General features: G+C 41.0%; 3 protein-coding genes across 7 annotated transcripts; 2 read left to right on the top strand and 1 right to left on the bottom strand.

Annotated features, from left to right (window-relative positions):
• Nucleotides 1–97: 97 nt before the first annotated feature.
• Nucleotides 98–9,787, top strand: eps8l1b (eps8 like 1b). 2 transcript variants are annotated; one of them, XM_056365483.1, is made up of 19 exons: nt 98–177; nt 930–982; nt 1,096–1,254; nt 1,397–1,546; nt 1,668–1,744; nt 3,006–3,118; nt 3,410–3,465; nt 3,564–3,693; nt 3,798–3,886; nt 3,973–4,047; nt 5,275–5,423; nt 5,788–5,932; nt 6,267–6,322; nt 6,410–6,518; nt 6,819–6,944; nt 7,078–7,228; nt 8,067–8,232; nt 8,461–8,593; nt 9,303–9,787. In XM_056365483.1, the coding sequence occupies exons 2-19, from the start codon at nt 953–955 to the stop codon at nt 9,387–9,389; spliced, it is 2,001 nt and encodes a 666-aa protein (XP_056221458.1). In that variant the 5' UTR covers nt 98–177; nt 930–952; the 3' UTR covers nt 9,390–9,787. The 2 variants fall into 2 exon arrangements, with proteins under 2 accessions (XP_056221458.1, XP_056221456.1); XM_056365481.1 differs by having other exon boundaries at nt 3,407–3,465.
• Nucleotides 9,778–17,376, bottom strand: luc7l (LUC7-like (S. cerevisiae)). Of its 3 annotated transcripts, XM_056365489.1 has the most exons (11): nt 17,162–17,295; nt 15,434–15,504; nt 14,269–14,363; nt 13,922–14,020; nt 12,829–12,939; nt 12,514–12,657; nt 12,230–12,406; nt 11,953–12,041; nt 11,818–11,847; nt 11,550–11,711; nt 9,778–11,035 (listed from the first exon to the last, which is right to left on the bottom strand). In XM_056365489.1, the coding sequence occupies exons 4-11, from the start codon at nt 14,015–14,017 to the stop codon at nt 10,915–10,917; spliced, it is 930 nt and encodes a 309-aa protein (XP_056221464.1). In that variant the 5' UTR covers nt 14,018–14,020; nt 14,269–14,363; nt 15,434–15,504; nt 17,162–17,295; the 3' UTR covers nt 9,778–10,914. The 3 variants fall into 3 exon arrangements, with proteins under 3 accessions (XP_056221464.1, XP_056221462.1, XP_056221463.1); XM_056365487.1 differs by lacking the exon at nt 15,434–15,504 and having other exon boundaries at nt 17,162–17,376; XM_056365488.1 differs by lacking the exon at nt 17,162–17,295 and having other exon boundaries at nt 14,269–15,122; nt 15,434–17,146.
• A 340-nt stretch (nt 17,377–17,716) lies between these two features.
• fam234a (family with sequence similarity 234 member A) lies at nt 17,717–23,507 on the top strand. Of its 2 annotated transcripts, none has more exons than XM_056366732.1 (12): nt 17,717–17,852; nt 18,606–18,907; nt 18,988–19,098; nt 19,201–19,383; nt 19,939–20,063; nt 20,320–20,452; nt 20,969–21,101; nt 21,210–21,353; nt 21,594–21,675; nt 21,797–21,949; nt 22,050–22,152; nt 22,272–23,507. In XM_056366732.1, the coding sequence occupies exons 2-12, from the start codon at nt 18,637–18,639 to the stop codon at nt 22,481–22,483; spliced, it is 1,650 nt and encodes a 549-aa protein (XP_056222707.1). In that variant the 5' UTR covers nt 17,717–17,852; nt 18,606–18,636; the 3' UTR covers nt 22,484–23,507. The 2 variants fall into 2 exon arrangements, with proteins under 2 accessions (XP_056222707.1, XP_056222705.1); XM_056366730.1 differs by having other exon boundaries at nt 17,744–17,852; nt 18,603–18,907.
• The last annotated feature ends 43 nt before the right edge of the window (nt 23,508–23,550 follow it).

Raw genomic sequence — 23,550 nt, 5'->3', positions numbered from 1 at the left:
AGGTGACACAACTCTGCTCTGTGAAAGCTTTCAGTACCAATGAGTGGAGCATAAGGCACCTGCAGGTACACTGAGAGGCAGGACAGGTTTTACTCTCAGTATAAAGACACACACACACACACACACACACACAGCTGTTAGCATCAGGAATACCGCACTGGAAGCCTTTCAGCGTTGGTAAGTTGATCAAACTTCCATTTCCAATCATCCATCTAGCTCATAGCTGGTTAATTTTGGACTCCTTGTTTCTACATTTGGATACTAATCTGGATAGCTGATGATGTGCTTTTTAATGGTTATTATCAGGGTGATGTTGCTGCGGTTGATTTTTTTTAACTATGGAAACATTAACTCTCAGAAGTGTAGATTGAGGAATTTAGTCAATATTTTAATAGGTGTTAACTCTTTTCACTTAATAGTGTACACACTGAGCTCTCAGACTTTTATTATATGTGAATATGACTCCAAACACACCAGTTTGCCACTGACTGTATGAGGTAACAAGACGGATCATGTATTTCTGATGAAACCATAACTGATACTGAACGTTTGTTGTCTCAGTACCAGTGATTCCAGTATTGATGGTCACTGAGGAGCAGAGAGATTGAATGGTGTGATACACTGTACTGTGGTCAGACTGGTTGGGTGGCTCACTCACTGTGCGTAATCCCAGGGTGCTGAAGGAGACACAAGTACAGGCTGACGTAGACTGAAACAGGGTAAAGGAAAATTTGAATGAGGATGTTGCTTTTACAGGTACTGTCTAAGAAGTGTTAGTTTAGAGAAAGACTACTTCTTGTCTTAAACAACACCATCAGTACTGGATGAAGAAATCTACATGTCTGTGGATCAAAGGTCCTTTGGCAACACCCTTTGCAGCTGCACCTAAAATGTTTTCTGATCCTCTCTCTCCATCTGTCTACTCATAGAAAGCTGACACGGTGGACAAAAGATGACAAACATCTCGCAATATCTTGTTAACGTGAGTCTTACCTGCTACACCTTAACTCAACCTGTCTCCTCTGAGATTAGGTGATATTTTAAGAAGCATTTTTCCTCCCTTCCTCATCATTACTTCTTACTCTCTGCTTGCAGCACCTGCTGACGTTCTCACTCCAGGACGGGGATGTGCAGAGTGTGGAGGAGGCCAAGTCACGTCTCTCCTTCCTGGCTCAGAACAAAAAGCTATGGAGCCAACAGATGTGCCTGGATGTTGGATCAGAGGCCATTCATCTCCGAGACATACAGAGCCAGGTGAGAATGTGACGTGATGCTCTACAGGCCTGTAGGTTGTGAGTGATTTAAATGAAAGAGGATGAGATTTAAACATGTTCAACTGAGAAATCCCATTTAGATTTGTGTGTATAACATAATTAAATTTGATCTACTCCTGCAGGATGAGCTGGAGAACTACTCCTTCAAATCCATCTACCGATGTGACGCCATTAACACAGAAAAACACTTCTCATCCCTCCTCATGTTAATCTGCCAAAGTGAAGATCAGAAGAAGCCGGACATTCTCTTCTTCAACTGTGAGACGGTGAAGGTGAGTAATAACACCTGAGCAGCTTCCCAGCCTTTCCTGCCTGACTCAGTGAGTCAGTTTGAATCATCAGCATGGTTCAAGTTTTACAAGTGATGCCACCTCCAGTTTCTTATTCTCACAGGCAGACGAAATCTGTGACCAAATAACTCAAGCGGTTTCGGATTCCTCCAGGAGTAAGAAGCTCCCTGATGCCCTCAGGTACATCCTGCACCAGAATGACACTGACAAAGACTTTAAACCTGTAAACAATTGATTTATTGTCGGTTCTTTATGAAATTCAAGCTTTTAAGTGACAATTTCCGCGTCTTTTCATGGTTTTAATGGAAGATACTATGATTTAGTCTCTGTGTGTGTGATTGCCTTCATATTGTATCAGAGGAGGTTGATGGACACGCAAACTAGAAACAGACACGCAGCCAAACAAAAGACAGACACAGATAATACATGATAATTCACCCGTCTGCCATTAAACTGTTTGCTTTCTTCCTTTTTTATTTCCATTATGTCCCTTTTTTTCACTGAATCAAAGCAGCCATCCACCTGTCTGAGAGAGGGAGAGAGAGGGGAAGAGGGGGGTAGAGAGAGAGAGGGAGGGAGGGAGACAGAGAGGACAGTGTAAACAGCTGAGAGAGAGAGAGCGAGAGAGAGAGAGAGAGAGAGAGAAGACTCGTTATACCGGTTTCTACATAACTTAAGAAGGTGTGACAGAGAAAACAAGGCCATTGTGACAGAGAGCAGAGACAGAGAGCGAGTGGAGGGATGACGGCGGCAGAGTGTTCGCTCAGAGCCTGAACCGATCACCTGCTTTGAAAATTTTTCTTTTTAAAGGACGTGCGAAGGACAGAGACATGTGGTAAGACTGACAGATAGACGGATGTTTTTTTGTTTTGTTTTATGTTTAGATGCCGATTCAGTAACACAAAGGGAAACGTTTGAGTCAGCACTCCCTGGTATTTACATAAAGATTATGTGTGCGCAAGAGTGGGCAAACATACAAAAGTTTTGACCTACGTCTTGGTCTTTTGCATTTAAAACTGGCTTGTTGGTAACTGAGAGGAATTTCGATTGAAGCACGGTGTTGTGTGCTGTATGAGGCAAAGTCATGAGTAAGCACAGTTATATTGTTTACAGTCTTTCATAGTGGAATAAGGGCTGCAGGATTGAATTTCAGTGATACCACATTATGTCTACGCTGATGAAGGACTGCGTTGTCTGGCTGGACTGTCTGATCAAAGATGTCCTGTTGTACCTAGTCCCTGAGGCTGCTCTCAGAATAAGGATGAGCCTGTCTGACAATCAAAATGTGTGTTTATGAAAATGTGTTTGACTTGTTGAAGCCCCCTCTGAAGGCTGTTACCTTTTATTGGTGCTGAGTGAACGGTGGCTGCCGTCATCAGCAAGAAGGATGCAGTGTTGTGTGAGAGTGTGGTGGGGTTGAAGCTCTCCTCTCATCCTCCAGGCTTCCTCAGAGCGGTGGGGAGATGATCGACCCCTATGAAATCCCAAGTCCCCCATTTGCACACGCTCCGAATGCCCCACCAGCAAACCCGCCACCTTACCCTGGACCTAGAGGTAAGGAAAAAAAAAAATACTTATTTTCTCATGAACGCCTTGTGCATGACAGTAAAATCCTTTGCTGTAAAAGTATTTGGTGAGATTTGACAAGATTAGGAAAGAAGTGAGACACTGAGGTATTTAAGGTTAAAGGCTGAGGAGCACAGAGATTGCTTTGTGTGTTTGTGTTTGTAAGGGTGGGGGTGGGTTTCAGGGGTAAGAAAACGGGGCAGGAATTCCAAATGCAGCAAACACCAGGGCCATGAATGAAAATGGATCAACTGAATCGTCTTCTCTCTCCCCCAGCAGCAAACGCTGTGAACGGCGAGCCTGATATCACTTTCCTACGAGCGGAGAGAGAAGTGGTACGTGTCCTCGTCACCTTTGTGTCTTTTCAGTCCCCTCCACCTGCACTTCATACCTGAACGGCACAACAGACTGTTTTCTCTCTCTCTCCCTTCAGGGGATCCTCAATCACTGCTTCGATGACATCGAGAACTTCATGGCCAGGCTGCAGCAGACGGCCGAGGCTGCGACGGTGCTGAGCCAGAGGAAGAAGAAAAAGAAGAAGAGTAAAAAGCAAAGTGCCGAAGGTAAAAAAGACAATGATAGATTTTCATTTTCAAAATTGAACTACCACAGCTTTTGGCCACGATAACCCTTTTGTATTTTGTATATCTCCTATTCTGAACAACAGAAGATCTACTCACAGCAAAGGCCCGCCCCCCACCAGAGGAGGAATTCATCAATATCTTCCAGAAATTCAAATATTGCTTCAGCCTACTGGTGTGTCTTCAGTCAGGTCACAGTTCTTTTCTCTTTTTTTTTCTTACTGCACAACATTGTGTTAAATTCTATTTATGTCTTTATAGGCCCGTCTGAAATCAATCATCTCCAATCCTTCATCAGAGGAGCTGGTTCACCATGTGTTCAAACCTTTGGACATGGTGAGTGCCCTAACCTCTACGTCTCCACCAGCTGGGCTTGTGGGGACAACACCTGTTGTTGCTATTGTTGTAAACACAAGGTCTTGTCTGTTATAGCAGCACAGATAGGAAAGCCGGGGTGGGACATGACGAACGTCTTAAAATAAATCTAGCATCCACGTGTCAGAGGGATGAGACATCATTTACTATATGGGTGCAGATAAACAGAGGATAAAGGTGAAGGAAAAAAACAAAACACTTGAAGACCGTCATGGTGATTACGTCATATATTAGATGTTACTGGACACAAATCCGTCAGCATGTGTCTAGTCAAAATAATGGAAAAGTCGTCAGTGTAGTTGAGTTGTGTTGCCAGAAACTATAAGTTGTCCTCAGTGTTTGCACAGGGAAGGTCCCTCTGTGAAAACCTAATTGAAACTCCAAACACTTGATTAATGCAGCATTTGTTTTAGCATTTGCTCTTGTTTGCGTGGCAGTGTTTGCACGCTGTCATGACTTTTTTGGTACATACTTCTAAACACATTTGGTTCAGATTTGAGCTGCCAAACTGGCCTCGTCGGTGTCCCCTCACTGCTGCTTTGAATCATAGAAATGGTTTATTCCAGCTGTTACAAATACTTTCTGCCCTGACTTTCTTTAAAAAAGAAAAACAAGTGCTGCTGATTTAGAAACTGAAATGGCAAAATATTAGTTCTGATAACATTTACCTGCCTGTTATTACAGCCACAACAATAACACAGCCTTAGTTTGAAGTGCTGTACATCACAAGTCAGCAGAAACTGAGAGAATTTAATTCAATGCAATATTTAACAAAGTAAAAGAACAAAATAAAAGTACATCGTCAGATGTGGAATGTCAGGTGTGTCTCAGTTGATGTGATATAACATTAAAGCTCTCTGCCTCAGTTTCTCCATTCAGGTATGAATCAGTCCAAAGAGAGTCAAATGGCGTAATGGGTGTGTTTGATTTGTGTATATTGGCACACCTGAAATGAAACACAGAGCCTCATACCTCTGGGACACTTCTTCTTGTGTGTGTGTGTGTGTGCACATGTGTTGTTTGTGCATGTGGATGTGTCCATTAGGCTTTTGTGTCTCTGTGCTTTGATTGTCAGTGCTAGTAGCTAACAGAAGAAAACAGTTTGACCACTACACTTTGAGTATCAGGCCTGTTTTTGCAGACTGGAGGCATTAACATTTCGGTTTTGTCTCATCTGGGTCCCGACAGATGGTGAAAACGACTGGAGGACCAGGTCTCGGAGCCTCTGTGTCCAGCCCCGCCATGACCAACTCCGCTGTGTCCCTGCTACAAGACAACCTGAACGAGGAGGAGAGGCAGCTGTGGTCGTCTCTGGGACCAAACTGGACACTCCCTCGGTCAGTACCAACAATGACCGCCAGCTAACAGTGAAATATTTTTTTGTTAAGAATATTAATCCATGTTCACTTTATTTTGCCTGCTGAGATTATTTATTACATCTCTGCCAAAGTTAACATTTCATGGTTGGGATTCATTTTTTTCTTATTATATTGGATTAATAGACTGATTATCACATTGGATGGAGGTTCTTCACTGACCACAGCTGCAGGAACTGTTCAATACCTTAACATCATAATAGGGAATTTTAGAGTTAATGTGTGCACCACCTGTATTAGCCTGGTAAAAACAGGATGAACTCTTTAAATGTAATCATAGTTTTGGGGCGATGAGGACCAATGCAGGCTGTGTCTGCTCTCTCAGGTCTCAGCTCAGAGGGCCTGTGGCTCCGTACACCCCTGTGTTCTTGGACGGTTGGAAGCCGGAAGCCTCGAGGGCAGACGGGCAGGTTTGGGAGGATCCGGTCGAGTCACAGCACAAACATGAAGCCCTCCGAGTCAAACAAGAGGTATGGAATACCTGCGCATGAAGTAGGTTAGACACTTGTTCCTTTGTGTGTCAAAAGAGAAGAGTGCTGAAAAATATCAATAAATATCAAGCACAATAATCACCAGAGCCGCACTTTCCTTTAGAGTTGCTTCAGTTCAGTCTGCTCACGCCGTTAGAAATTCAGGATTGTTTAACATTTAGCAACAGAAACATTTGCACTGGAGGTGTGTTTCTAAAGGGTTTGAAAATACATGTTTGCACTCTATATGCAAACTTGTTTAAACCTTTGGGCATAAACTGGTTGAATGGATGGGTCGTGTGTGTGTGACAGTCCATCTCCTTTTCACCCACAGCAGCAACAGCCTCCTCAGCCGGTCGGTCCTCCTGATACCCGTGTCAGTGATGAAACGTAGGTCAAGTCTAAGAAGCAAATCAGTCAGCTGCTCTTACTAACCTCGACTGCACGATAACAGCATCTGTCTCCTCTTCCTCTCAGAGATGGCGGCACACTCCCACCAGAGGCTGAAAGAGTCTACAGCTGCAGTTACGACTTCATAGCCAGGAACAGTAGTGAGCTGTCAGTGCAGCAGGGGGAGACACTTGAGGTGATAAAGTCAAGTAATTCATGCAGAATTACACAGTGAAATGTGTTCATGGTGCATTTGGGAATCCACCACGAGGCCTCTGTATTCATTTGTGATTAATCTTATTATTCTAGAGGTTGTGAAATTATTTGATGTGCAGCTGTAAGAAACACACATGCACTCAGGATAAGTGTGCATGTTGTCAACAGAACACTGACATCCTATGAATAATATTTTTTTTAGATGAAAAGCTTTAGAAAGCATGCAGTTGTTGATTCACCCGACAGTTCACTGACTGACAGCAACTCCTCCGTCTGACAGGTGATCGAATCATCCAAGCGCTGGTGGAAGTGCCGTAATCGCTTCAACCAGATCGGCTTCGTCCCCTTCAACATCCTGGAGCCTGCAGCTCACATAGATAGCCCCGTCACCAACAAACCCCCCAATGTAAGACACAAACACACCTGCACATGCGTGCATACATGCACACATGAAACTGACAAGCACAGAGGTATGCTCTCACCTGTACATACCTGAGTGAATTCCAGTGTTACATTCTCTCCACCCCACATTCCTGCAGGCTCCCGCTCCACCTCCCCTCGCCATGACTTCCTCTACAGTCCCACCCAGCCCTCCTGCTCTGCTGCTGGCCCCCACCCACTCCCCACAGCGCCCCCGCAGCTCACCGGCATACAGCCAACATATACCAGCTGCAGAGGACACGGATAAAGGTATGAAACTACATGGGTTATGTTTAGGAGACTTGGGTGTGACACATAAATGCTGTGATAAGGAACTTAGAATATAGGGGAATACATAGTGTCCTAGATTGTCTCTGACACAGGTACTCTGTGTGTGTGTGTGTGTGTGTGTGTGTGTGTGTGTGTGTGTGTGTGTGACAGAAACAATGGACAGACAGTAGTGGAGAAAATACTGATACATTACATGTATTTTCTTTTTAAATAAATGAAATACTAGGCCTCATTTTAATGATAAACAGACGTAAAGACAAGACGTAAAGATAAACAGACTGAGTTTCCATCCCATGCAACTCTAACAGAATGAAAGGACAGAACCTAAATAAATACTTTTAACTGGTGAACAAACATTAAAACTTAAAGATAAAGGTCTCAAATGTTAGGCAAAACATTTTCGCCTCAAGGTCCATTTAGTAGCTGCTCTGATTCTTTTGAACATATCACACAGTCTTTCTCAGCAGATGGAGTTTGTCACTGATTTGTAGATGTTCAAATTTTCAGATTACTCATGTTTACTGGCTTATTTAGGAGGCTTATGGCCAAAAATGTTCTCTAGAAGAAATGTGATTTCAAAAGTATCATAATTAAAATTAAATCTGGTAGTCTGATGTGAATAATACTCACAAAATGACAAGCACACAAAAAGATTAAGAACTAATTAATAACTGATTAGTAGTTATTTCTGGAATGATTGTGTAATTTATGTGAAGCCCAACTCTTGTACATGTCTTTCTCATGTAGATATACGTTATCATTTGAGCATGACAGGCTGAAACGTCGCCCTCACTTCTATCACCTTCAATCTTTTCAGTAATGATGGTGAATGACGAGCTGCTCCAGAGGCTGACCAATGGAAAGGCCAATCTAAACAAACCTCTGGTCATCCCTCGCTCCGTGGAGACCTCTGTTCCTCTGGACTACCACTCTCCTCCAGAGGAGGTGGCTGAGTGGCTCAGAGGGAAAGGCTTCAGTGAACCGTGAGTAGATCTCAGCTTCTGACTACAGACCAGATTACCTGCATACAAACACTGGACTGCTGCCAATATGCTTGAGTTAATTCATTCAGCGGTCGACACAAATGACCGCATTACACTGATACTTATTGTAGTAAATAAGTGCAGATTTATATGGAGGGAAAGCGTGTACTGTAGCAGCTCCAGCTGAGAGTTTACCGTCTGGAGTCACCTGTGTTTTGTGTCCCTCAGGACGGTGTCATGTTTGGGAGTGCTGACAGGTGCCCAGCTCTTCTCCCTCAACAAGGAGGAGCTGCGAGCTGTGATTCCAGATGAGGGCGCCAGAGTGTACAGTCAGCTCACTGTGCAGAAAGCACTGCTGGAGGTAAACTCAGGGAACATTGCAGCTACTTTCAAGTTGGGAGTTATCTCCCTGTTTTTAATTGATGTTTATCAATGACAGAACTATTGAGTAAGCAAAAAAACCCAATGTGAACAGTCAACAAGCAAGTCCCCATGTGAAGATTGGGACTTGCTTGTTGACAATTCACTGCATCTAATTACAGTCCTGATTAAAATGCTGAACTATGCACAGAAGACCAAAACAAGTTTCCAGTTTCCAAACCCATAAAGCTATTACAACTCTCAGCAGTCTCACAGAGTGAAATGTGCTCAGTCTTCTTGCCTGAAATGACACTAATTATGGTGTTACATGCTTTATTTTAACCAGAATCATGTTCATTTAAAAGCAGTATTTATTCATCAACAAATGCATAATTAACTAGTGTTAGAAACAGGGAGACTAATATTTAATTAATGGTTAATAGTCCAATATTAATTATGTGAGGATTGAAACTGTAATAGCTTTCTCCTGCCATCACTATATCTTGTGAACTACGCAGCCGAGTCAAAAACTAGTAAACACCAAGGCCTCTATTCACACGTGAGCCCACACATTAATACCTTTGAACTCTGTGACACGAGCTTTTTCAATCTCTGCAGTTTTCACCTCATTATCAACGCAGCATGCTTTGATGGTAAAAACACTGACCCCTTTAGCTTCAGCTGTCCTAATTTGCTTCTTTCTTCAACAGGATGCCAGACGGGCCACAGAGTTGGAAGCAGTCATGGAGAAACAGAAAATGAAGGTTGATCTGAAACTGGAGAGCAGCACATTGTGAGCAGGAGGAGGTGGGGGGGGGTCTACATCATGAAGTTTCAGATGAAGGATTGTGTCACCGAAGAGCGAACTCATGAATTGTTGATTATATTTACCTGAGAACAAACAAACATCGTCAGCTGACCATCAAAATGCATCTATGAACATCATGCTCATTCTCACATCATTACTTCAAGCTTTTAATGCAAGCAGGTGCTGTGCAGACGAAATACATTTGCACATAAAGAAGACCATTTGTAAATTATTTTGTCTGTTTTAATGTGAATAGTTTTCTTCACTGTCCATTTCTGCTTAGTAGTTAAGAACTAACTTAAATGAAATGTATTTAACTTTGTAAAATACGTGTCTAACAATTCAACCATGATTAACATGCCTCGACACAATAAAAATTAAAATGGTGGGATTGTTTAATTCAGACATTAAAGAAAGATTTCCAGCAGAACATAAACAGATATGACTTCACACATTAGGTATGCATTCATTAAAATCTGTTTGCATTTCCGTATAAATCTACTCACAAGGGAATTTGTTCAAATTGGGCCAAAAATTCAGTTCGACTTGACACAAAGGTGTACACAGTTTCAGCATTGAATTTCCAATGTATATTTTCTGAGCCTACTGTTTCACATGCCGACACTAAGTTTGGAGTTACCATCTCTTCTCATTATTTTAAATAAAAGAAATCAAACTCGAACAAATTATAAAACAAGAGACTTGCAGCCAATATAAACTCAAACCAAGCATTTACTTAGACTGGCCAAAGTCTTAACTGAACAGATTCCCTTCACTACTGGCAGCATAAAACAAACATGGTTTAAACAAAAAAAAAAAGTGGACAATGAGAGACATGAGATTCATACCTATACTAGCAACTTTAAAACCTTAAGGTTTTCAATTGATTTCCTAAAACTTTAACTGGGCATCAGCAAACTAAGTACTGGAGACAAATATGTAGGCAGACATTCAAGAACTGCAATCAAGCAGAGGGAGAAAAAAAAAATCCCAAAAAACTACACAACTTCTTGATAGGATGAGGCTTTTCAGACCATGACAATCAGTGGGCCCAAACATATTCACAGACAGATTCTGTATCAAAAGACCACCGGTTAATAATAAAAGAATATACATAAGATCCATTTTATGCTTCAGTCCAGCAGATCATCAGTTCATGTTTGTTGGAATAATTGTAGGGTAGTTTATAACAAGACATGGGATGTGTTGGACAGACAGCCACCAAATACAGATGTGGGTATTACAATACACTCCACTACTGATCAATAACTAATCCCGCCATCCAAATGCAATCTGATATATCTGGATGCTAGATAAGTGACTCCATACAATATTTCAGGTGTGTGTACACTCTGGGTCGGCTGCATTAACTGTTAAAGCAAAGAAAGGAGGCAGGCGGGAGAACAAAGGGGTCAAGGCAAGGACTGTGTGTAACATTAGGTTACTATAAACAGACAAGACAGGTGAGAGAGACAGGAGGAGATTGTGTGTCGGTGGTGGATGGAGTTTGGTCTTCAGAGGTCCCCTGCGTCCCTGTCGTCTGCCCGGCGGGAGTCCGACCTGCCGTTCATCCCGTCCCTCCTGTCTCGCTCCCGTGACCTGTCTCTGGAGGAGCGCTCTCGGTCCCTAGACGACCTGGACGACAACATGAAAGATATTCAGCAAAGCAAATCAAGCACACAGAAGAAAAAGAAAGGAAAATGGGAGTGTATCTCTTCGCCTCTTCTCCCTTAGCCTGAAGGGCTTTATTTCAGATTCATGACCAGATACGTGTATATACTCTACTTGAAGCTAAGGACCGAACAGATTAAGACACTTGCAAACATCTGTCAAAATATGAGCCTATTTCAAGTAATAGTACCAATCATTTTGGTATTTACTGCTAGTGATGTAATCAAATATGAAACGGTTTGTAGGAAGTTATTTAGGAACACACACCTACATCCTCTGTTTCTTGTCACAACATGCCGGTAACCTTTCACTGTTCAACCGTCTCAACAGAGACAAACAAGCCTAAGTACGGCTAAAATTCTTTATTTTGTTCTAATAAACAAGTAAAAGACGCACAATCTGTAAAACAGCCACAACAGTGACAAACGGTGAAGATATAATTCTGTGGTGCAAAGTGTGTGAGCTTTGCTGTGTGTACTTGTGTCTGGAGCTCTGCTCGTGGCTGTGACGGTGGCCTCGGCTGCGGGAGCGGGAGCGGCTGCGATGCCGCCTCCTCCTCTCCCTGGAGCGTGAGCGCGAGCGGCGCCTGTCTCGTGATGAGGAGCGCGAGCGCCTCCTTCTGCGGTCACGAGAACGGGACCTGATGAAAGTGACAGATAACAAAGGTTATAATTTGCCTCAGATAATCTCTTTCATGAGAACAACTGATTTAAAATGTAGATAGATGGATAATGCAGCGTTCTTACCTTCTGTGCTCTCTGCTCCGTGATCTGGTCCTATAAAATAAATGGAAAACAAAACAGTGTAAGTTTGAACAGTAAAAAATACATTTCATGCAACAAATGAACTTCCATGAATGTCCTTCAGGACTCTGCACCCACCTTCTCCTCATCCTTTCCTCTTTCTCCCTCTCTTCTCGTCTCTTTAGGCGCTCCTGATTCCTTTTCTCCTGCTTGTCGACCACAGTTTTCTAATCAAAATAAAATCACAGAACACAATAGGTGAGATCAACTTTATCAAAACTTCTGGGCTCTGGACTTTTTCATTCCTGCATGTTTCCTAATAATCAGCCCCATGTCACTCCAAGATATACTTTAATTCATTTAAGATATTTTTGATTCTTTGTAGGTTCACATGGTGAGACAAGCTGACATATACCTTTAGTTGGTCCAGTTTCTCTCTGATCTGGATGAAGCCCAGGTGAAGCTTCCCACCAAAATGGTCGGCCAAACGACGGTCATTGTCATGGAGACCCAGGTAAGCAGAGCATACCTCACACACCCGAAGCTTCTGCTGCTGGAAGCTGGAGGCTGGCATTGAGTTTCTGTACTCTTCCTGGGGAAACATGTACAGAAAAGGGAGGTGTTGAGGGATCAGAAGATGGAACTATTAATACAATAACCCACACTCCACTAAGCACTTCCTGTGTACTCATTTCTCACCTCCGCATCCTTCTTCCTGGTGCGGACCTTCTCCACTTCCTGCAGGACCTTCTGGGCCTCATCCACATTTCCCTCAGCACCGAGCTGCTCAGCCTTGGCCAGGAGCTTTCCTATTTCCTCATTCAGTTCATGAACCTTCTCTGCCTACAGTCCAGGACAACACAATTTACATCTGGTTATACCCAGAACAAAATATACTATAGCAAACTAGATGGTACATAAAAAAGAAAAGAGCATTAAAAAAACAAACAATGAATTCACAGTGAATGTGATTCATGAGTTTCATAATGTTTTCTTAAAAATCTGTTTGCTCACCTTTGCTGCCACCTCAGCACTGATCTCTTCTTGGGTCTCAGCCAGGCGCTTCTTGGCTAGTTCCGTTCTCCTGTCACAGTCGGCAATGAATGACTCCAGGTGATCCACCGCCTTTCAGAGAAAGAAAAAAAAAAAGTCATTAACAGAAAGTGGCAGACGGGTTGGCCGTGCTGATTCTTACTTTATAATGTGTCCAGCTTTGATCAACATAAAACCCCAAAAAACTGTCAGTCTGTGGGTTTTTGTTGAGGTGCTGCATTGTAGGGTTAACTCTGCATATACTGTACATCATATATGTGATGTGCTCATGTGAGCTGGTTAACTCATGATGGAAGAAGTTTCAGGAGACACAGGGTGTATGTGAACCCATTCAAAACTCATAAAAAATTCACTACGTATCCAAATAAGGATATTCTTCATAGAACCGCAGCACCCATCCATACATGTGTGAATACCTATTGGGTACCACCTTAACATTAAAATCAAGTTATCCTAAGCCTTGTTGTATATTTCATTCAATGCCTATGTTCTCCTTAAGATAGGACTGAGTATCTCGTGGCGCTGAAGAGTTCCAGCATTATGACTGTTCACTCTCTCAACCATCATATCTTTTACAACCTTGGTTGCTCATGGCAACTGCTGTTGCGTATTGTGCCAGACTGAATATCAGTGTCTTCACAGCTATCTTTGAGAGAGACGATGAACAATTGCTTTTAGGAATTATTTCCAATTGATCTGTGGAAAAACTGCCTTATACTACCTAATACAGCAAAATACATCTGTTGATCCTACATATCTTGAGTGAGAAGTGGGATTTGTTGTTTTTTTACTTTGTGCATACTGTCTAAAATGGTTGGTCAAAGACTATAGCCATTTTGTGGCTGCAACCTGGTGATAGCACATAGCTACTTGGTTTTTGGGGAGGAAATGTAGTGTACAAACTACTCTCCACAAAAGCAACATGCAATCTATTGTTTAAACAAAATAACAAAATTTAAGAATTTACCTTCTGATACGGAAACACTGCAATTAGTGCAAACTGACATTTCTACAATCCGCACACTAGTGTTATTTATAGTATGTCATCACTTACATCAAGCTCAAAGAACAGATCTCTCTCCTTGGAGGCAATTTCATAATCTGCCCGAAGCGCTAGGTCATGGATCTTCGTGCACTCTCCGAGGTCCATACGCTGTCAAACACAAGCAGACGTGAACCAAACTGCACAAACTCAAATACAAATGAGTGATGTTGTTGTGTTTATGATGACATGATGGTACATATTCAGTTTCTATTCTTCTTTGTAGTATTTTACTGAAAGAGTACTGGTATCCTGTGAAGATTCAAATGTGTTTTTAAAGCTTTCGATACATTTCAGCATCTTAAAATAGGTATTGGTGTCATATTTTGGTGCTTAGACCTAAACTGTAGCCCACTTACAGTTCCAGACAGGATGTCATGTGGACAGCAGTTGAGAAGATGACTTTTGCAGACTCGCTCGTCAGTGAACTTGACCCTCTGCCGCGTCTCATCCCCTGAAACAATCCAAAACACAACCAGTGAGACAGACCTCACATACTTGATAGTAGGTGCGAGGTATCCAGTGCTTTAATATATATTCTTGTAATGACAATAAAATAATTGAGGAGTTATGTGTTTTTATAAATAAATTCAAAGATTCTGTGCCAATGAGATAACCAATTCTTTCTAATTGTCAAAGTTTTTCCACACACTTCATCAGTGTAACATTATATTTACCAGTAATGAACTAACTGTGCATCTACTGGACTTTGTTTACATGTGTACATTACATGTGGTTCTGCATGTATGTGGTACTTGCTGTTATTCATGGTGCTTACCTTACCCAAACCTCAAAAAATTAGACAATATTAGAGCCTCAAATCAGTTTAACTTGTGATCAGGCTCAACATCCACTCTGTACAGTGGAGCATCAAAGGATCAGGCTAGGACTGACAATACTGGTAAATGGCGAACTTTTGTTTCATTTAGCTATTATGATTTTATGTCATTATTACATTGACTATGCAGGAAAGGCCTGCTATCAAGACTGTCATAAGAAATGTAAACATTTCAGACAAGGGTTCCAGCCAAGCCCTTTACAAATATAAAACATTGAAAACAAAAATACAACAGAAATCCAAGGAAAAAATTTAGTTTATACACACTGCGATCTGCACCACATACTGTACCCTTCTGCATCTTCAAGACCTCAGCAGCAGAATTTTAAACCCGCTGTAGAAAAGTATAAATGGGAACAGTTTTCTTGCCCATACCTGTAGTAAGAAGTTGGGAGTCATACACAAGTCAGATTGTAAATGATGTGTGCAAAGTTTTTGCTTCGACTGATTGCTAAAATTGCCTTCTGAAAACAGACGTCTAATGGAAAACTGAGAAGTGTTCGTTTGGATTCAGCGCGATCAGACGTCTTAGCTCAGGCTGCATAATATTACTCCAAATGGTAATTCTACTGCCACTGAAGATTTACCCATTTGTGTGATTAAAAAAAGGCTACAATAACTTCCGGAAGGCAAACAAATTGTTCGGATATTCATCATAACAGCTTTAAAAATTATGTGTGACTCACGGCTCGATGAACATGAGGCTTTTCTGCAACTCCTTTGCAGATTGATGTAGGCTGGCAAAGATACACTGAACCTTAATGAATAAAATAAAGGGGCCACAATTGTTCAGTTTGTATGCAACAAATGTATGGGAAGAATTTGATATCAATCTCATCACACATACACCCACAAACTCACAACACAAATTCACTCTTACTGCACAGATGGATTTAACAACTTTTTAAAAGACAATCCACAAGGCTGCAGTTTTATTCAACGCACTGTCACGATGAATCTCTGATTTATAAAATGGCAGGACAGCAATAAACTGTCATTTCCTGCCAATGACAATCAGACTTGATAGCTGAATTACCTTTTAATGTTTACGTCCAAATGGCCGGAAGCTAACACTAAAATTGTATTTTAGAATGTTAAAGCATCCATAAAGGCAGCTGCCAATCATATCCATTATACAGAATAACAGTATTCAATAATTTCTAAAAACAGATTTGCTTGTGTCAAGTTCACTAAATAGGCTAGGTCACATAGACATCACTTTTAGATTTTATCATTATTTATTTAACAACAAATCAATAGTGCTGGTACACACTTTGATGTAGCTCATGCAGACAAAAGCAGATCAAGTAAAATTTTAATGTACTTTAATTTTACTTCAGTATTTCCATTTTTTGATTCTTTGCAGTTCTATTAAATTACAGAAGTATGTATACTTTTGAGTCCCTTAATTTCTCAGAAAACTGCTGTTATATGTTATTTGGCAGATTATGATGTACAATACAATACACGGAACCAATTTAAGGTTTCAGAGACGATGCACTGTTCTGAAATTAACAATCCAACACTATATAAAGTAGTTCAGGTTAGCCCCACCTTACATCAGCAACAACACTAAAAATTTGCCTCCACGTTAATGTATTTATATTTAGAAATAATTCAAAACCACAACGCTATGCTAACGGGGCATTCCAATGCATTAATATTTTTACTTTTAATACTTCAAATATATTTTTCTGATTATAGCAAGTATATCCCGAGTGAGATTATGAATGCAGGATATGATCTTCAGTCATTTTAAACTGTTGTGTTGTGTACTTGAATCTTCTTTCTCTCCTGGTGACGTTGTACTGTATCACTTGAATTAATATGATTGATGTTTATGCATTTGCCACAGGAACGTCTGATATTGTAACATTTGCAGTCTATCAAATGATCGGTTGAATATCCCGTAAATACCCGCAATGTTAATTTAGAAACAACTGCTAGGCCCAATACGACTGCGTGATCGTTAAAAGTGTATCAACTATAAAAATATATGAATGTAACAAAGTGGAGTCAACATTATCCAGCAGTTATACTTGGATTAATAATAGATTGATAAATTGTTGTATATCGTCCAGTGTTAAGCAGCAAAGCGCCTGATGGATCGATAACTTCACAATAAACATTAGCGTTAGCTAAGTTAGCCAAAAGCTAGGAAGTTGGTTAATGTTAAAAGTAGTGAAAGCGTAACAAAAAACGTCTTTAAATTAAAACTAGCCACAGTGGATGCAAACATTAAATCCTAACGTTAATCCGTAAATGCTTCTTGAGTCTAACGTTACAGTATTTTACACAGCCCTCTGCAGTACATCCATTCATGCAGGTCTGTCCATCACACGCCAACAGCAGCCAGCCTCAGCGGTGGCTCCATCTTGGCTAGCTAGCTCAGCTAGCATGCTACGGCAACTCACCATCCCTCGCTGTTCCCATCAACTGGTCGAGCAGAGCTCTCATTTGAGCTTGAGCAGACATTGCTGGGTCTTCCGTCGATAGCGCTATATAAAAATTTGGTAACTGAGCGCAGCTCCTTAGTATTTCTGTTAGGTTATTTGACAATTTAGTCGTCCAAGCATCACCTCTCGCAGCTTTTCTCTATTTCGTGGATTCGCCAGTTTCCGTTTTATATTGGGGGAAGTGACGACAGAGCCCGTTGTTTCAAAGTTCCGGTTAGCTAATGATAAAAGAGCCTGACCAATCGTAATGCTTGAGTGTAGATGGATTAACCAATCAGAGCGGCTTCAACCCATTTCTGGCAAACCTTCGTAATTTTAACCCCTGAGTTTAGCCTGTCAGGCAGCAGCTACTCACAATTCGTTGTCCACTGGTAGCTCCTCTAACCACAGTTATATCTAGGTTTGGATTAGAAAAGGTTCATCTTAAAGTTTTTTGTCGTAGTTTGAGGTTTTCATGTGATTTTGTTGTAAAAATCACCAATATAAGTTGAGAGAGAGCTTTACCTGACAGACATACTCAGGGCATCAAGCACAGCTAGCTAATTTGTTTACGCAGCTGAGGTTGATAGGCAGCTTTGTTGGTGTTTGTCAGGCCTACTACCTGATTTAGCCTCACCAGTGACCACACGAGACGTTAGTGGAGAGTAAAGTAAGAAAAACTTTTCTTGGGTCGGTCTAAATTCTGTTTGAACTTCAGATAGTGGGACTTTTGTGACAACATTAGCCCGTATTCCTTTTCTGTGGGGGCTGGCCTTTGTTCAACAAGTTGGTAAACTAACCAGGTGTTAACCGTAAACTTTCCGAACCAAAGCGCGCTAACAAAGATAGCTACACGACATTGAATTGTGTACTTGGAGGAAACGCTTTTCTTGGGCTACATAGTGAACATCGTATGTTAAATCCACTAATTTAAAAAATAATTTTCACAACAGATGTGCTTGCTAACCTTGATACATACACGCCAATACCTTTAACATTTTCCAATGGAGTAACAAGCCTGAGGCTACAGAACAATTAACAGGGTGTGCTAGCCTGAGTGTTGATGATTGTTCATTATGGGTTTGTTGTTTTTGTGCTGAGAAATCTCTGGAGTCAGTGCTGGCACCTCTGAATAGGCTCAGATCCACAAAGGGTGATGCAGCAGAAATAGCTGGACCGACAGACACTGCTGCCTTCAGTATTTTTTCATCTACTATATCTGTGAGTGCCAGCGAGTTTTGTCTGTTATTATTGCTGGTTACTTTGACACATGCAGGTTTGTAGTTTACTCCATATTGCGACAAATACAGAAGGAAACTCTACACAATAAGAGTGTTTACTGTGTAGTCCAAAAATAGTGCTTTCTCATTTAAGTGTTAAATTAAGATCAGCTTTACTGTAATCTCTTTCCCCTGTCAAGCAGGTCAGTGGGTCAGGAATGCATTGAAGCGACAATGGAGTCCACAGATCATGCCACTGAAGGCGACCCTCTGAAGAGGGGAGAGGATGGGGCGGAGACGGGAACAGCACCATCAGCAACAGAGCTGAATAAGAAAAGTTGTAAGGAAGTCCTGGGTTTTGCCAAACTGACCCACTGGCGAACTGCAGTCTTCTTCCTCTCCTTGTTCATCTGCCTCACCATAGTGTTTGCCTTCTCCTTCGTCATCCCCTGTCCCGTCAGACCGCAGTATCTAATTTCCTGGAACAGGACTTTCTCTGAAGCAGGTGTGTACGGTGGTGTGCTTTTCACTGCTCTGTAGTGTCTTTAATACAGGACTAATTTCGACTTTCTTTCTCTGCCACAGCAACCTATGACTTCTTAGCTATTGAAGCTGCAAGCAGCGACAAGGTGATGGATGTGCTGTACGTCCTCAAAATGAGGGAAGGCAGTCAGAACAACACATGTGCTGATGCAGGTATAAAACGTTCTTCAAAAAATTACCAAGTGCTCACACTATATGGTGGCTCGGTATGATGGTTGGTTTGTGTAATTCATATACACTCTGTGTGTTTTCTAGGTCTGCCTTCCCCATGTGTGTTTGTGTTAGCAGTGGATGGGACAGATGGAGAGACCCTGTGGGAGCGTCCACTGCATCCTGAATTCCACTGGGCCCAGTGCGGTCTGCAGAAAGAAACAGGCAGACCTTGGGACTGTCTGCTGTCCCATTCAGACCAATTCACAGCTATTGACAAACACTCTGGTTTGTGACTAATTACTATATATCTCTGTTATGGATAGAGTAAATTACATCACATTTTTATGATTGATTTTTATTCTAACACATTAATAACAACACAGAACACTTGAGTTGTTTTGTCACTTCTGTTTTTTAAAATTCAATTGTTTTTTTTCAGACGGCAATAAAATGTTTAAGCCCCTAATAGAATGTGTATGTGATTATAGCAAATTGCTCTGATGTTATGTTTTTGTGAAAATTGCAGTATTCTGTGTAGCGCTTTCAGATCAGGTATCGTGTAAAATTTCGCTCAGGTTTAACACATTGTGAACTAAGTTATAGTTATAAGAAAGCTGCATTTTGCTCTGTAAACTGAGCAAACTGAACCTGCTGATGATGCCTGAGATGCACTTAAAAGGTCAGAGAAAATGTAGTGAGTAAGTGAGTTAAGATTATTTTATAAAACTACTATTCAAGAATGAAGTTTAATGCGCAAGGAAAGTTGTAGTTGTTGTTATATAATCTACTGAACTCAGTCAGTTTGAGTGCTCTGTTCCTGTGTGGTGTGTTTGTGTACAGGTGAAATTAAGTGGCAGCATCGTCAGCCCCCTGATCTGCACAGCACTGTGCCTGTTCTTAGTGTCCCAGATCTGGATGGGGACAAGGTCAATGATGTGGCTCTGGTGGCGTCTGACAACACACAGGTAAACATCAGTAAGGCTATTTGTTACAGCTACATTTATTTACTTCTGTTGTATCACACAGAGCGAGTACTGAGTTATATTATAATCCTCACTGTTTGAAATGTGTGTATCTTTTTGCATTGTCCTTGCTAATAACCTGCTGTAACAGGCTTCAAATATGCAAATAAATTACTTTCGCTTTGGCAGTGAAATAATCTATTAATGTTGCAGGGAAATAGAATTTACCCAATTTCATTGTCTCCCATCATATCTGCAGACTCAGCTAGTTTTCCTCTCAGGGAAGACGGGCGTCCAGATCGGTTCTACAGTAGCTCTTGACTCCAAAGAGACACCCAAACATCTTCTCCATCGCACAACAGAAGGTTCTCACTATGTACTGCTCCAGAAAGGTTAGTATCTGAAATCAGCTATGGCATTCCCAACAGGTTACTGCATATCTGCATTCAGGCCAGCTAAGTCTTTCCTAATGGAGGAGGTGCTGCACTGTATTGAAATTTTTTTTTTTTTTTAAATGCCAGAAATTAGAATTGCAGTTCAGGTGCTCTTTAAATCTAAAAGTGAAAATAACCCAAAGTTATAAAGAAGTTCAAAAGCCATTATTAGAACTGGAAACCAAGGTAAAGTGGCACTGACTCAGAGAGCATGATGAGACAGAGGCACAAAAGCAGCAGAATATAACAGTCTGGCGTAGCTTTAAAGACCCCTTTTTTCTTTTTATTAAAATGTTTTAATAAAAAAGTTTATTTAATAAGTTTTTAATAAAACTTTATTTTATAAAAATAACCTTTCTAAGCAGCAATCTTACAATTATATCCCATCTTTACACAGTTTTAACAAGAATTGAATTATTATGACAGATATTTTGATGAACTTTATTCTCAATGTAATCTTGTATTCGTTCATAGACACGGGTTTGTATGGACTGGCACTGTGGAGGATTGCTGCCCAGGCTAAAGCAGGGATGGAGGTCAGTCTCAAGAAGGATAAACACTGGGAGAAAAATGCTAGTGCCACATCTGGCCTCGTACCTATCTATGAGTAAGAAGAACCTTTTTATTATTTCACCAACATGGATTTCACTTAACAGCTTGTAATCATTGTGGCTTTAGCCAGAGATTTTTGCTCCTATTTATTTCTACCTTGTAGGTCTGACTCAGTGAGACAAGTGCTCAGAACAGACGAAACACAGGATCCATCCAACCTGCTGCTTGTGACCGGGAAGGAAGTGGCATTAGTCGATGGAAAAAATCTGCATTTACTGTGGAGATTCAATACCAGTTCAGTCCTCGGGTAACCCTTCTGTTTTTTATTTTATTTAAATAGGCAACAGTTTTGATCATTCACATTTTTCTGGCACATCTTGTGTTACCAGTAATAATTTAGATATAGTTGTATATGTGCAGTAGAAAATGTAAGCCAGGTAGATCTTTATTATAGCAGTGGGAGCACTCCAAATATCAAAGTAAACCATTTACTGTTGTTATAACCAGGCTTCACGAGTCAAATGCATGTTGTCCCCTGTGTTCTCAGTGAACCCTCCTTTGGTCACTTCAACAAAGATGGTTTACTTGATGTTGTAGTGGAGGAGGATATTGGCAACTACACAAAGAGGGTAAGTTGAGTTAACACTTTTGTGATACCTACATTTTATTTCCTATGTGCAGCTCCTCTCATATGGTATTGGTGATGGAGTTGAATCGTACATTAACTACCACTTCCTGCCTTGTATGCAGATAATAATTCTTGATGGGAAGTCTGGTTGTGTGCTGTGGGAAGTCAACCTGTTGGCCAGCCCTAATTCACCAAGACCTGCCTCAATACACACCACCAACTCTGTTTCAATCTTTGTGTTTTGGGGCATAATGCCAACAGAGACCAACTCTTCTGTAAGTACACTGCCTTTATGGACAGACATATGTCACAGATGAAACTCAGTTACTCCCAAGATTTACATAATGCTGATGTTACTCACCTGTTTGCTTCTAGGAACCTTTAACTGGTGACCGACGTTCTTACATGCTGCATCCACTCTATTCTAAAGTTCTTCTGGAGTCCACCAATGTCATGGACCACATCATTACATTTAAAGGTGCAGTTGAATTTCCTATGCTCTAAAACGAAATTATACTATCATTTAACTACAATGTGTGACTCAGTGCTTGGAGAGATAACAATCTTTTTGTGACGGAATTTGTGTTTTTATCTCAGCCACGCTGTTGGAGCGTGGGCGCCATGCTGCCTACTTCCTGCTGACAGGGCCTAAGACAAAGGGGGATGAAGGCACTGTGGTCCTCAGCAAGAGAAAGCTGAAGCAGGACGTCCCTTACAGCAAAGTACTCCGTATCGGCACCGGAGGAGGCTCAGAGACCAATGAGGACATCAAAGAGGCCTTCAACCGACTCCGCTTCAGCGACTGGTGAAAGGACCAACTGTAACATGTAGTGCTGAAACCAGTTTGGCACAGCTGACTGTACGCTGGCTTAACTTGGCTTTGTAAACCAAAGTGTGTACACTAGTTATGACTTATCAACTGCTGACAGCCAAAAAAATCCCTTTTTTTATTTAGAAACATGGGCTGACTTGATTTGATAGGGTTCTTCCATTGCTCTCCATTGGACAAACTGGGCATTGTCTGTCTTCAGACTTGACTGTATACATACAATCATTTATTTAAGTTAATCTTGTGTCCAAAGAGCTACTTGTTCTGCGACAATCACTGTGCACAGATGCTGTTCTCCTGCTGATGAATCCAGAGGACCTGCCTTGTTGTATTGTTTCTAGCACTTTCATGAATCAATACAATACTCTTTTTTTTTTTTAACTGCAGAGGCTGGATTATTATTTGTATCTATGCAACTGTATGTCGCACTGTGCTTTAAAGGTAGCAGCAGACCCACACTATCACAGGTGGTACTTCCTGTGTATTTCAAATGACAATGTCCTTAAAGATCACACAATGATAGGGCTACTTTTCTTTCATTAAATATTCTGTCCAGTAAAATAGGCAGATGTACGGTGAAACTTGAAATACAACAGAAACACCACCAACCTTAAAATACGCACTATGTGGTTACATTTTTTGTTATGTATTCTGTTCATGAAATTATTGGTACTGCTGTTGATAATCAAAATGTGTGTGTCCCTTACTTAATCCAAGATGCTGTAACTGGTGATGCTAATGCATTCTGACTAAACCTTTTGAGAAAGTTGTTGCTGATTCTCAAAGGATCACCATAATACTGGGTTATTGCTGTGGGTTTACAGCTCCTTATGAAGCAGTTTCTTTTCATACTGATATATATTACTTAAATAAGTGAAAATGAGTTTCTTGTTTTTGCTATACATTAATATATTGAACCTGTGGTACAGGTCTTTGTTGGAGCTGGCTTTTCTTTCTGACCTGATATGTTTGAATTTGAGCAATATTAAACAATTTTAAAATAACTTATTTTGTTTAACCTCTGTTTCTTATTATTGATGCAAACAC

This window comes from Seriola aureovittata, chromosome 21 (genome assembly GCF_021018895.1).
Source record: "Seriola aureovittata isolate HTS-2021-v1 ecotype China chromosome 21, ASM2101889v1, whole genome shotgun sequence".
Taxonomy (NCBI): domain Eukaryota; kingdom Metazoa; phylum Chordata; class Actinopteri; order Carangiformes; family Carangidae; genus Seriola; species Seriola aureovittata.
Note: the sequence above shows the minus strand (reverse complement) of the source record. Positions and strands in the feature narration are given on the sequence as shown.